The sequence below is a fragment of the Muntiacus reevesi genome, chromosome 10 (assembly GCF_963930625.1).
Source record: "Muntiacus reevesi chromosome 10, mMunRee1.1, whole genome shotgun sequence".
NCBI classification, from domain to species: Eukaryota; Metazoa; Chordata; class Mammalia; order Artiodactyla; family Cervidae; genus Muntiacus; species Muntiacus reevesi.
Genome location: NC_089258.1, coordinates 55950277 through 55964871, shown reverse-complemented (window position 1 = coordinate 55964871; position 14595 = coordinate 55950277). Strand labels below are relative to the sequence as shown.

The 14595-nt window shown below is 47.1% G+C and overlaps 1 protein-coding gene and 1 non-coding gene across 3 annotated transcripts in view; both read right to left on the bottom strand.

Moving 5' to 3' along the window:
* The window catches only part of WWC2 (WW and C2 domain containing 2), a 145716-nt gene that overhangs the window by 8268 nt on the left and 122853 nt on the right, over positions 1-14595 (bottom strand). For both annotated transcript variants that reach the window (XM_065946625.1, XM_065946627.1), the window contains 4 exons: positions 12596-12714; positions 9898-10096; positions 8290-8445; positions 6251-6343 (listed from right to left, as the gene is read on the bottom strand). In XM_065946625.1, the coding sequence (XP_065802697.1) occupies positions 6251-6343; positions 8290-8445; positions 9898-10096; positions 12596-12714 (567 nt within the window). The remainder of the gene's footprint in view (positions 1-6250; positions 6344-8289; positions 8446-9897; positions 10097-12595; positions 12715-14595) is intronic.
* On the bottom strand, positions 373-444 carry TRNAC-ACA (transfer RNA cysteine (anticodon ACA)). The gene has a single exon. It is a non-coding gene; the product is annotated as a tRNA-Cys (tRNA).

Genomic DNA, 14595 nt, shown 5'->3' with positions numbered 1-14595 from the left:
ATTGGTTTAGAGGATGACGTTGAGAGAGTCAATTTCTAGGCAGGCTGAAAGAAGTCCGGGGTCCCTGAGGAGGAGAAAGGGGTCTGGGGCTCTGAGTGGAGAGAGGGGCCTGGAACTCTCAAGGAGGAGGAAAAACAAACATCTCTCCCGCCCCACACTCCTTAGTCTTAGTCACATAAAATGTTTTTCCTTTAAGCCTGAAACTGATGATTACACAACAAACAACTCAGTTTAAACTCTATGAATGAAATTAAGTCGCTCAGTCGTGTCCGACTCTTTGCGACCCCATGGACTGCAGCCTACCAGGCTTCTCTGTCCATGGGATTCTCTAGGCAAGAATACTGGAGTGGGTGCCATTTCCTTCTCCAGATCTTCCCAACCCAGGGATTGAACCTGGGTCTCCCGCATTGTAGGCAGATGCTTTACCGTCTGAGCCACCAGGGAAGTAGGATTATATAACAATGTATCCTGCTTGAAGACAGTTTCTCCTTCCTGAAAACCTTCTGGCTAATACTGTCATCTTAAAATGTAAATTATGGGAGTGGGTCTAGTAAGATCTTTATAACCTTGAGACATTCTTTTGATTTACTATAATAACTAATTTAAAAAGTACGTAACTCCCTTGCTGACATTAGGGAGAGGGGCACTCTCCATCTCCCTTCTGATGTCTGTGTCAGAAGCTTTCTGTGTCTTTTTTTATACTTTAATAAAACTCTGATATACATAAGCTCTTGAGTGATCAAGCCTGGTCCCTGGTCCCGGAGTTAAATCTTCTTTGGAGATCACGAATCAGACATCATTCTGCTATCATCTTGGGGGCTCGTCCGGGATCTTCAGAACAAGGGAAGAACACACTCTAGCCTCTCTGCTTTCTCAGTATGCACATTTTCCACTTTACCAACTCTCCGGCGTGCTTGTGTGAATGAAGGACACGCCCTGCGCGAAGCAAGTGATGAGCCCTGCTCTGTGGTTTTGCGGTGCCTCGTAATGACTGAAGGCAGCCTCCAAAAGGGGAGCCTTGTCGGGGGTTTATGCCGACCTGCCAACGCCAAGAGACACCCGAGGTCCCGGCTAGGGGAGCGGCCAGAGATGCAAAACGTGCATACTGAACTTTCCTTCCTCAGTCACCTTTTCCTGGTCTCTCTGACCATTTCGTAATTGCGTGGGGAATTAGAACTACTAACATAATCTGTTGGATCACAGACTTTCAATGGATTGTGATTCATGCCATTACTATGTACTGTTACTTAGACCCCAAGCTTGGTAGTCATGGCAGCGCCTAGCCTTGCAGGAGCCGAAGGTTACAGGAGCACGTCTGGGGGTGAGGCGGAGCTCCAGCTCCAGGAACGTCTCTCAGGCTCGAGGTCGCTCTCCTGGCTGCCGGCCTCAGGGGCCAGCGACCTGACAGCGAGTCTGCCACGGCTGTGTCTCCTATCTGTGTGGACAGGCGCACCGTTGGTGACTGTGAGGTTTCCGAGGCCACAGCTCGGGAACCGCAGGATCTGGGCAGACTGGAAGTGCAGCGGGCTTCTTCCTTCGGCAGCACTGGCTCTCGGGACCAGAGGAGGCTCTCTGGTAGCTTCTGTCTCGACTCCCCAGACACTCCTCTTGTGGAATCTGTGGAAATGAACTGGAAGGACTGGCCCTAATAGCGTGAGGACGAAATCACCCTCTCCTCGCTGGCCAGCCCTCCACCACCTCTTTTGCTGTCACATATTCTGGCGTGGTGACACTCACAAGGGACATCTTGGTTGTCGTTCGTCCCTTTATGACCCTCTGCTTCTACTGCGGTCAGGACTGTACTTAGGAGTGCGCAGGCACATAAAGACGGATGCTCCCCCAGGAGTCCTAGCTTGGCAAATGTTCTGGGAAAACTACTCTGCTCCACCCCGGGTGGCATCAGAGAAGAGGGCAAATCACACCAAGGTCTTGGTGGTATGGAACTAAGTCAGTCTGGGATGCCATCAGGTCTGCCTCTGGTGCGTCTCCACCCCGCCTCGGTGATAGAACCGGCAGGGACGAGTAAGACGCCTGTGTCCGTAAGGGACAGGCTAAGTCGAACCAGGGAAGGAAAGCTTTGGCTGAGAGTCTGTCTACACGCCCATCTAGAGCAGGGAAGGACGCTTCTGGATGAAAAAAGCCACAGCCGTGGATGCTGCTTTTTCTCACAGATGGGAGCTAGCAGTTCCAGAACCACTCCTTTAAAATGTATTTTTTAAAAAAATAAGCTGGGACAGGTTTGATCCCCAGAGTTTATTTATTTATTTATCTTTTTGATCCCCAGAGTTTAAAAAAACATGGCTGATCTTCTTCTGTGACACTGAATGGCCATGGTATCCTTTGAAAGATGGGGAACGCTGGCCTGTTGAAGGGTTTCTTAATTACAATACTGTTTCACAACTAGACCGGTTCCGTAGAAAACAAGAGAAATGGGTAGAAGTGCTATATGTGTTGCTCTTTATCTCTCTTTGAGACGTGCCAGACTTGTGTCCTAAGGGTACAGATTTGGGTGTGAAACCTTCAGCTCCCTCCTGTCCTCTCACTTTGCTCCTGTATCCGGGGCTCCCTACTGAACAGGCCGAGTCAGGGCACCCTTCCAGGAGGGCTTGCCTCAGTCTCGGTAGAAGTTCAAACAGTACCAATCGCGGTCGAGACTATTGAGAGGATCCAAAAAGTACACAGAAGCCTTTATGGGATTAACTTTACTTTATGAGCTTACTTGAAGAGATATAATCTATGTCTTGGGACAGACACTGACTCCAGACTTGAGAACTTGAGTTTTGGGGGAAGCTTTTGGAGACCCCTGGCTTTCCTGCCTGTTACCCTCTCAATATGAGACAGTAAACAATAGAAAACCATAGAAATAGGGCTGCCCTGATAGATCAGTTGGTAAAGAATCCGCCTGCAATGCAGGAGAGCCTGGTTTGATTCTTGGGTTGGGAAGATCCCCTGGGGAAGGGAACGGCTACCCACTCCAGTATTCTGGCCTGGAGAATTCCATGGACTGTATAGTCCACGGGGTCGCAAAAAGTTGAACACGAGTGACTTTCACAAGACAATAAGCAACAGAAAACCGTGAGACAGTATCACAGGAAGGAAGGCAAGGCAGGGAGGGATGCTCGGGGCTGGGTCACACCCGCGCGAGGAAAGGTGTTCAGACAGGGTGGGCAGGACTGCTGGCGTGGAGGGAGATGAGAAGGGTGTTTCCTGCCGAGACTGTTGGCAGTGGGGATGGAAAAAAGGGATTACTACTCATGAAAACGGGTACCACCTGATACAAGAGAGAAGGACTCAGGCTTGACAGGTATCCCGGCCAGGAGGACTGGCAGGACGACAGTGCTCATGACAGACGGGAGGGAGAGGTCTGTCCGTCCCTCTTCTCGTTTCAGGGCCGTGGCCCAGACCTGAATAGCGCTCATTGTCTCCTCCGATTCCCCTTCTCCGCCCAGTGGATCCTGCTGGAACGTTCTCTGCTGTTCTTACTACTGTTGCTGCTCAGCTGCTCGCCGGTGTCTGACTCTGGGACCCCATGGACGGCAGCACGCCAGGCTTCCCTGTCCTTCTCTACCTCTCAGAGTTTGCTCAGATTCATGTCCACTGAGTCGGTGATGCCGTCCAACCATCTCATCCTCTGTCATCCCCTTCTCCTGCCTTCTACTTTCCCAGCATCAGGGTCTTTTCTAATGAGTCTGCTCTTCGAATCAGGTGGCCAGAGTACTGGAGCTTCAGCATCTTATTAGCTTTCCCTTTATTCAACCTCCACTCTAACAAACAGCAGAATCATCCAGACACACACCCTCTGTGACTGCATGACTCACTGTTTCAAGATCAGAAACCCTTCCCAGCTGTCGGGCAGGTGGAGGCTTTCTAAAGAATCCTGCATGCACAGCCTGCTGGTGAGTGTGTAACCGAGGGCGAGGTTGTGTGTAAGCTCTGCCCATCTCCCTGGTGTCCATGACCCCGCCGCGCCGGCTCTCAGCGTGGCGCCGCTGAGCGGGGCAGGGGTGAGCCGACGGGCCCCCCAAACCTGTGACTCACGTGGGGCCCCCGCCCTCCCAGCCAGGACGCCCGCCCCGCTCCCTCCGGCTCCCTTCACGCCTCGGGCTGTAACTCCTACATCAGAGCACTCTTTCTCATTCGCCTCTACCAGACTCCACCTGCTCACTTTAAAGCCATTAACAATGAGCTCCTGAATGACGTTTCAGGATTAACCTTTATCCGGTCCAAGAAGTTCTAGGAACTAAGGTTTATCAGTAACCCTACTGTTTTTCAGCTTCACTCAATTCATAAGACACTTCTGGTTAAAAGTTTTCTGAAGACTGTTATCATTCTCTAAAAGTATGTGTTTTTAAAAGTGCAGGGGCCTTGCAATCCCACTCCTGGGCATATATCTGGAGAAAAACATGATCTGAAAGGATATACGCACCCTAATGTTCATTGCAGCACTGATTACAGTAGCCGAGACATTAGCAACCTAAATGTCCGTGGACAGAGGAATGGCTGAAGAAGACGTGGCACATTTAGTACAGTGGAATATTACTCAGCCATTCAAAAGAATGAAACATGCCATTTGAAGCAACATGGATGGACCCAGACACTGTCATACTGCGTGAAGAAAGTCAGGCAGTGAAGAAAATAGACCGTATGACGTCCCTTGTATGTGGATTCTAAAAAGAAATGATACAAATGAGCTTACAGAACAGAAGGACTCACAAACTTAGAGAATGAACTCATGGTTGCCTGATATTTCAAATGGAAAACCAACAAAGACCTGCTCTTAAGCAAAGGGGCCTCTGGCCAGTGTTATGTGGCAGTCTGGATGGGAGGGGAGTTTGGAGGAGAATGGATGCATGTATATACATGAGTCCCTCCACAGTTCACTTCAAACTACCACAACATTGTTAACTGGCTATACCCCAACACAAAATAAAAAAGGTTTTTAAAAAAAGCGCAGGGGACTTAGGAAGGACTGGAAAAGAATTTTCATTCAAGGTGACGGAAATTGAGGTGCTTTTAAAGCATAAAGTTTGGTAACTTGAAACAGCTACACTTGACAATGTCCTGAAAATGCTGAGGTTAAATAAATGCCTGCATATTTACTTTTGGAAAAAGAAATGTGCTTATGTCCGTCAAGTAACTAGGAAGCTAAATAAATCAGGAAGCTCAGTGCTGCCCAGTCACACGTCCAGCACTTTGCCCAGAGGCATTAAACGGGTCGCTGGTGAAGACAAATGATTCACCGTGCCCTCCAGTCTTCACTCTGGCCCACTGGGCCCACGCTCTGGCCGAGCAGGGTCACTCCTTCTCTGAATGTGTTTCCGGGCCCTGTGCCATGTCAGGCCACCTTCCGACAGCGCCCAACATCCCACCCCGTTCCCCCAACAAAGCCACCACCTTCTTTTGAGATTGTTGTCCGAGGGCCAGAGACTTTCCCCGTGAAGGCTTTCTGGTTCTCCCGACAAAGTGAGCCCGCTGCCCTCTTCTCTCTGCACCTGGGGCCGCCCGACCACCCTGGGAGGGTCTCCTGCCGGCGGGAAGCCCTGCCCATCACTGCAGAGCTTAGCTCACACAGGCCGCGTTCCCACTGAGCAAGACTAACCCGATAGAGAGCAGCTTCAGAAATTAGCACAAAAGATTAGCTACCGAAAACGTTCCATTAGCATCTCAGCTGCTGGTGAGTGAACAGGAATTTCTGAACACTCCAACCATGTTAATTTATTTAAATATTCGCCCAGAGCTGCCCTTGTGCTCTTATCCACAGATCTCTGGCTTCCAAGAAAACCTGACCTGAGCTTTTCCATCTACATTGATCTTAGCCTTCTGAAAAGATCTGTTTTCTAAGCAAGCTGCTGAAACCATCTGCTCCTTTACCCGGACGTCTGCCTCTCACACAAGGTACCAGGTGTTATACTCTCCCCACAGCTGCTCCAGAGCCAGCAACTGGTGGCCCAGGTGCCCCCAACCCCCAGTGGCCAAGACGCCCCCAACCCCCAGCAGCCTTTTCTCTGCCCACGCTTCAAACCGAATCTATCCTTTGCTATCACAGGTTCCACCCTAGCGATGAATGGGCAGTCTCTAGCACATCCTTCTCCGGAACAGACACGACGTTTGTATCTCCACGATTACACTGGCTTCATCCCACAGCCCAGGGGCATGGAGCAAGGACGCCCCGAGGCCCTGGGGTTCTGCATCTGACATGCCCAACTCGGGGTGGTCTGGGACCTCGGGATGCTGCCGATGGACTACATACCCTCTTGACTCTCAAACTTCGCCGTTCGGTGGAGTTCCTCACAAACAGTGATTTTTTAGCCAGTGTTGAACTGTCGCTGTCACTTCGATTTAACTGGCAACAAAAAAAAAAAAGAAGAAAGAAATCAGTGCATCACCCAGTGCTAGAAGAAGTCTGGAATTGAGAACTTGATCATGAGAGAAGGTAGTTACTAGTTTGTCTCTTTTTTCTCTTTTAACAGAGGGTCATGCCCTTGCAACTCAAGGTCTGTTCTGAGAATCACTGACATCACCTGTGTGCTAAGTCGCTTCAGTCGTGTCCGACTCTTTGCGACCCCATGGACTGAAGCCCGCCAGGCTCCTCTGTCCGTAGGATTCTCCAGGCAAGAATACTGGAGTGGGTTGCTATTTCCTTCTCCACAGTTTATTTCTTTAAGAAAATCCTCTTCAAATGAGTTTTTCCTGTTTGATGCTTTTCTTAGATAACATAATTTTCTTAATCGCCTTTTGATTTTACTTACAAGAAGTTATGTGTTAAGATAATTACATACATTTTGAAATAAAATTATCCTTTGAATCTTTAGCTAATATGCATTATCCATTCTTTAAAGAAAAGTTGTGTGAGGGACAGATCTCAGGATCAGAGTGAAGTCACAGTGGGTACAGTCAAGAACACCCTCACCCGGGGGGCCACCCCCACTGCCTCCCTTGCTTCAGGTCTCTGCCGAAACGTCTCCTTCCAGGGATGTCTGTTCTCAGCCCTACTTCACTTGGCAACCCTCATCCTCAACATCCCAACCCTTCTTAACTTGCTCTACGGTTTTCCATAGCGCTGGGCCTCACCCAGAGACGTCACAGTTTATTCATCATGTTTATTGTTTGGCTCAACTCACAAGAACGGAAGCCTTGCAAGGGCAGAGCTCTGGATCTCTGGTCTGTGGATGAATCCCAAGTATTTGAAATTATGCTTAATAAATAGCAAGTGCTTAATAAAAATGTTTGTTGAACTGAATGAATAAATTTAGAATTTTGAAAGTATTTTCTAACCTGCTTTGTAATGTCAAATCTAAATTACTATAAATCAAATACTTATGGAACTAGAATGTGATAAACTGATATATATCACACAATACTCTCCACAGAACTATGACTCTGTTTGGAGGCATCAATGAAGGTGATTTTTGTTCTGAAATGCAATTCACTATTTTTAATTCGGCGGGACCAATGTGGTCTGAAGCAGGCATGATACACTGCTGAAATACACCGGCCACCATAACTCTCGAGTCACTGAAGGTTTTGAATACACACTGGGGGTCCAGACAGACTGAGCGGCCAGGCCCTTAAGGTCAGTTATTTGCCAGATCAAAGGCATTAGAAGCGAAGAGATGATAAATGTGGGAAAAGGAAGGAAAGGAAAAAATCTCACAACCCAAACTAAAAAGAATGACTGGGTGTGTGATACTTTATGTATATTTCCTGGCATTTCTAGTCATTAGTATTTGCAGTCGAGTTTGAAGACGCCCATGGTCCAGTCTATTGTCACTGATGGGCCACACTGGGGGCAGGGGGTGGGTGTGGCAGCTCCCCAGAAACTGTGTGAGCTGTCACCCCGCAGACCTCTGACCTCAAAGACCCCTGACCCTACAGACCCCTGACCCCTTAGGCCCCTGACCCTGCAGACCCCTGACCCCCTAGGCCCCTGACCCCCTAGGCCCCTGACCCCACAGACCCCTGACCCCTAGGCTCCTGACCCTGCAGAGTCTTACCCTGCAGACCCCTGACCCTGCAGACCCCTGACCCTAGGCCCCTGACCCCTTAGACCCCTGACCCCACAGACTCCTGACCCCTAGGACCCTGACCCTGCAGACCCCTGACCCCCTAGGCTCCTGACCCCACAGACCCCTGACCCCTAGGCTCCTGACCCCGCAGAGTCTTACCCTGCAGACCCCTGACCCTAGGCCCCTGACCCCTTAGACCCCTGACCCCCTAGGCCCCTGACCCCTTAGGCCCCTGACCCCACAGACCCCTGACCCCTAGGCTCCTGACCCCGCAGAGCCTTACCCTGCACACATACTGGCTCCGCTCCCCGGGGGAGAAGGTCTGCGAGCGCACGATCACGCTGCTCCTCACGAAGGTGTGCTGGCGTGCGCTCAGGCTGCTGCGGTCTTTGGGGCGCACGGCCACGCTGGCCTCGTCGGTGTTTGTCTCTTTATCAACCTGGAAGAGAGGTCGGCGACCTGTCAGGGGCGGCGAGACGGGAGCAAGGGTGCTCCTCTCCTGAGCGTGGAAGGAACAGCTGATCTTACAAGAGACGCATGGAGCACCAGGGCCTTCCTCCAGACACAAAGGAGGTTTTCTATTAGCTTCTAGGAAGTCACCCTCAGCGCACAGGATCGTATTTGTCCAACAACGTCACCCATAAATGGAATGCCGGGGCCCCCCTCTAACAGGTCAGCCCTAAAATAATGAAGCCTTAGTTTACAGAGGAGTAAATGTGCTTCAACAAAGAGTCTGATTTGAGAATGCTCCATCACTAAACATTATTCAACCTTATGGTTAGCTTTTTTGCTGAATAAATGATGAAAGTAGTTAAACATAGGAAGATGGAAATACACTAGTTAAACCTCTGGTTTGCATAGAATACACAATTATATATACAGCCACCATGGGTTTCCGTGGGGGTGGGGTTCCAGGACACTGAGCTTCGTGGACGCTCAGGTCCCACAGCCTGCCTCCCCATCTGGGGTTCCCCATCATCGCGGTCAGCCACTCGTGGACCACGGTTACTATCTGTGGGTCGCTGAGTCAGATCCACGGTTGGTTGAATCCATGGATGCAGAAACCATGGACACAGAGGGTCGGATGTACAAACACACATGAAGTTTTCGGTCAGGCTATAGCACTGTTTTTAATCAGAAATAAATTGGAATTTTTAAAACTCCCACATTTGTTGGCATCCTCAAACCTTGAAAATGGTTTCCCCCCTTTGGAGACGGTAGTCTAGCAGCCTCAACATGTCTCTTTGTTCCGTCACTGAGTGGTGTTTGACTCTTGGTGACCCCATGGACTGCAGTCCGCCAGGCTCCTCTGTCCGTGGGATGACCCAGGATCGAACCCTCGTCTCCTGCGTTGCAGGCGGATTCTTTACCACTGCACCAGCACCGTGGAGGCCCCCACATCTCTCACTCACCAGCAAAACCACCTGGCTAACGGGCCTGGCAACCACACCCCAACTAGGGCACCTGCCCCTTCCGGGACTGGTTTCGGTAAGAACCCCATTTAACCAAAACGGGCTTCACATGCTCACCTCATGTTTGAGACTGAAACAGACTTATAACATCTATGAAACGTAAAACAATTAAGCAGGCATCCTGGAGTCTTCCAGGAAATCCTGCAAACGCTTTCAGTAAACATTCATAGAACACTCACAGAGAGCTAAACAGCACTGTTCATCTTCTTCTATGAAATTTAAGCGGAGGATGAATATTTGGGGCCCACTTGAAAATGTTAAGGCATTTATAATGCTTTTTATGGTCTGTTCCCACAATCACTCATCTTGATCAGCTTTGGCACAAAAATCCTAACGTGAATTATGCACCAAGAGACAAGCTCGGACGCCGTGGTGCCTCTAGGAGACCGCTTTAGCAGGGGACGGCCGACAAGACTCACCAGGGCCGGTGTCCCTGCGGGGGGCTGACTCCCAAGGTCATCGGCACAGCTGCTTTCTTTCCCACTTGTGTCCTCGTCCATCTCGGGCACACGTGGGCGTGAGCTTACGTCTTCCACACAGCGACTGCCCTCCGCCAATTTCACTTCAGCCCCTTCCTCGGCCACAACTTCATCTGAGGCCTCTCTCAGCATGGCCAGCCTATGGGTGAAACAGAACACAGCCCCGTTCAGGGTCAAGCAGATGAGCTCTGTGATCAGCCACGAACAGACTCGCACATCACAATGCAAGTCAGTTCTCTGGCTGGAACTTTTACTAAAATGCTCATGAAAAATAAAGTTATCATCTTACATTCCAGCAATCTGCAGCAAAATCACCATAATTTCGTACCAAAAAGTGAAATTCATGAAATTTGATCTAATTCTTAAACAGAAATATACTAAAGTATCACACACAAAGTTTAACCCACCATTTAAAAATATTGACACTCACTATAATGTAACTGTTTTTCCAGTAGTCATGTATGGATGTGAGAGTTGGACTATAAAGAAAGCTGAGCACAGAAGAATTGATGCTTTTGAACTGTGGTGTTGGAGAAGACTCTTGAGAGTCCCTTGGACTGCAAGGCGATCCAACCAGTCTATCCTAAAGGAGATCAGTCCTGGGTGTTCATTGGAAGGACTGATACTGAAGCTGAAACTCCAATACTTTGGTCACCTGATGCAAAGAGCTGACTCATTGGAAGAGACCCCAAAGCTGGGAAAGATTGAGGGCAGGAGGAGAAGGGGACGACAGAGGGTGAGATAGTTGGATGGCATCACTGACTTAATGGACATGGGTTTGGGGGGACTCTGGCAGTTGGTGATGGACAGGAAGGCCTGGCGTGCTGTGGTTCATGGGGTCGCAAGGAGTCGGACACGACTGAGCAACTGAACTGAACTGATACTATGACTTGGTGTCAGTTGTTCATTTATTACACAATATATCAAGCCACAGAATAGAGCAACTCTGCTAAGAGTGAATAAAAATATCCACTATCAACTGTGCTCACGGTGTAGCAGGGGTGGAACCCTGGATAGAAGAGTCTTACTACTGGGATAACAGGAGACTCTGAATGGTCCGTGATCTTGTCTTTAACAAAAGCCACTACCTGGGCTTGGGTGGTACTATAAGTCAGGCTCCAGAAAACAAATAGGGTTCATATTCTGTATAAACTGATCTGACAGGAAAGCAAGAGTCTCCGGGTGGGGAAGAATACCTCATTCTTTGTTGAGTTTCATGTTCTTGGAATGGGAACACTTTTTCTACCAATAACTAAAGGTCAAGCTTTAATTGTGATTAGTGACATACCGACAAATTGGAACAGACTGGTTGTTAAACACCTGGTCATGAGACGAATATGCAGGAACTAGCAATGAGAACTGTAAGTCATCAATCCCCTTAGGTTACATTCTAAGCGTGTTTTTAAAAATATTTACTTATTTGGCTGCGCCGGGTTTCAGTTGCAGCACGTGGGATTTTTGATCTTCGCTGCGGCGTGCAGGACCTTCAGCTGCAGCGTGTGGGATCTAGTTCTCTGACCAGGGGTCGAACCTAAGCTCCCTGCGTTGGAAGCACGGAGTCTCAGCCACTGGATCCTCAGGGAAGACCCTCTAAGTGTATTTTTTGAAATGTCTGTGAAACAAGTTGTACTTTATATATGCAAGATATTTAAAGATATGATGAACCTCGTCATCACTCGCATACTTAACGTTTTTTTGCAGTGCTCTGATTTTTATTCACTATAGAGGACTTTTGATAAGAACAAGGTATCTCTGTACCTTTTTACGTCACTGCAGTAAATTGCTTCTTCCAAATGTCCACAATTTTGTTATTTATATCTTGTTACTCCAAGTTTGTAAAAAGTCTTATATATACACACACATACCCACAAATGCTGCTATATATCTATGTATATGCAAATATATGTCGACAGTAGTTCAAACATAATATAACAGTGTAACAATACATACAAGGTTAGTCCAAATGATTTTACATATGTACTAAAAAATCCTGACACCTTCACTAAAATATGTTTTTAGAGAAAACAATGCAAACCTGGAAACAGTTCTTTATATGTGTATGAATCTAGACAAAGGCTATAATCTTTTTTTTCTTTAAAGAAAAAAATTGAGGTATGAAAAATGAGGAGGGAACAGTAAAAGAAAGTGAGAAGTGGGAGGGAAAAAAAAAAAAAAGAAAGTGAGAAGTGGCAACAAACAGAAAAGTAACCACTCAGAAGCTGTTTTCTAAAAACCTATTTTGAACAACCAGAGCCTACATGGCACTTTCAGTAGTTTACAGAAAGAGTCTGCTTTTAAATTTATCTGTGACTCTGTAATAAACTGTCATCTCTTTCAAAATAATTTAGACTTTAAACAAACCAACAAGAAAAGCTCAGAAGTGTGTCAAAATTACAGAGGTAAGAACAGAGAGTCTTGCTCACATGTCAGTAACTTTGCCCACAGTCTCACCATTACTTTTTCAACTCTCTAACACCAAGGGGCGGCTTTTCCTGGGGCCACTTCCTGAAGCTGTGTTACTTTCCATTAATTCCAGAACAAGATCTAAACCCATGAAGGTGTCCTCAAACTGTCTTCTGAGAAGCTAAACACACCCTCTTTGAGATCGCAGGAGCAGAATGAGACAACTCTTATTTACCAATCTCCACCTGGACCTCTGGGCTCTTCTTCCTGCCCTGGTTCTTCTTCTTGGGCTAACTCTTGCTCCACGGCCAGCAGCTCAGCTGACGTTCTTGCAAGTAAGGCCGACACTGCATCCTGGAGGCGGTACAACATAGGGCAATTAACACCACAAACTTCAGAAACGATTTAAAAACTTATCAGATGGGGACTCAGGCTTCTAGTTGTGGAGGAGAAGGAAGTATGAGACTCACTTCTCTCGCTGAGAACAAATACGAAAGCTGAATACAATAAAAGGAAAAGCAAAAAACTCCAGTTGTTTCAAAGCAACGAAGAGCAACAAAGGCAGCTAGGACTCAAGGGCGAAGATCCCAGGGAGGAGGGGAGTGTGAGGAAATGTAACGCCACTCTGCTTCTTGGGGGTGTGTCTCGATGCCGTGGTGAGGCACACAGGTGATGGGCTGTGGTCGCCCGGGACTGTGGCGGTGATGGGAGGATGGAAAGAGAGCTGAGGACAAGGGAGTCCGCCTATGAGGGGTCAGGGAAGATAGACTGTGAAGTGGGCCCGATACTCTGTGCAATATTCCTATCGAGACCTTTGCCCCCCCCAAGCCGCATACGTGCAGAGTGAGAAGCTGAGAAAGTAAAACCAGCTGCTAGAAGGCTGAACAGTAAGCAGATATTTCAGGTGCCTCATGGCAACTCTCGTCCTAGGAAGAGAATAACTGGAATTCAGGTCCCTCAAGTGATCCAGGTAAGCCGCCCATGTTGTCATCTGCCTTCCAGAAGGATACTGAATCATCTCTGGAGGAAGCTACCTGTCAGATCCTCTGCGCTCCATACATAACATCCAGCACCCCGCTGGAAACAGGACCCCACGACTGAAATCCAAGAATGGCCAGCAAAGAAACAGACCCATAGGTGATCCATATACTGCAGTTATTTAGAGAAGAAAGTAAAAGTTTTGTAATTAACATGCTCAAGAAAACAGATGAAACAATGGAGAACTGAATGAGAATAAACAGAAATACACATGAGCACATCTGAGTGAAACTGCTGAAAACCAAAGAAAAAGAGGAAATTTTACAAGCAGTGGAAGAAAAAAAGTGTAATACCTTATAAGGATCAACAATTAGCCTGTCCTCCAGCAGCTGAACAGAATCAATGAAAGCCAGATGACAACAAAACATTGTTTTCAATGTGTCCAGAGAAATAATCACTCACTTAGAACTCTGAATATGCAGGAAAAAGAGTCCCTTCACAAATGAAATTGAAAGAATATGCCAACAGACCTGTACTAAAACACTAAAGGAAATTCTCCAGGCAGAAGGAGAATGCCCTGAACTGGAAGCACAGTAATGCAGAAAGGAAAAGAAAGGCTAAAGGGCATAGGGAAACCTGAATAAATGCTGATTGTCAATAAAACAATGACAATAATGTGTTGCGGGATTTAAGATAAATGTAACTAAAATATATCCAGTAATTGTACAGGAGGAGGAAAGAGAATCATGAAGTAAAAGAAAAGCCGTTAAAAATCTTTGTACCATCTGCGAAAAAGCAAAAAGCAACAATTTAACAAAGTTTCTAATAAGTCAAGGATGCATGCTGTAATCATCAGGGAAACAGCAAAAAAGAAAAGACTGTAGTACTAATTAATGATCTGATAGAAAGAAAAATCTAAGTTTAAAAATACTTGGTTAATCCAAAAGAAGGGGAAAAAAAGGACTAAGAGGGAACAAAGAGTAAGATGAAAGGTTCAAGGCCAAATATATCAATAACAGCATTAAGTGTAAATAAATATTTCAATTAAAAGAAGATTTTAAAACTGGATAAGACATCAAAACCAACTAAGTACTGCTTACGAGTGAAACATTTTAAATATAAGAACACAGAAAGGTTGAAAGCAAAAGAATAATAAAAGAAAAACCATGCAAATGCTAACCAAAAAAAACCCTGATATATGTTTATTAATATCAGACAGTGTTATTAGCAATAAAGAGGGATATTTTATAATGATAA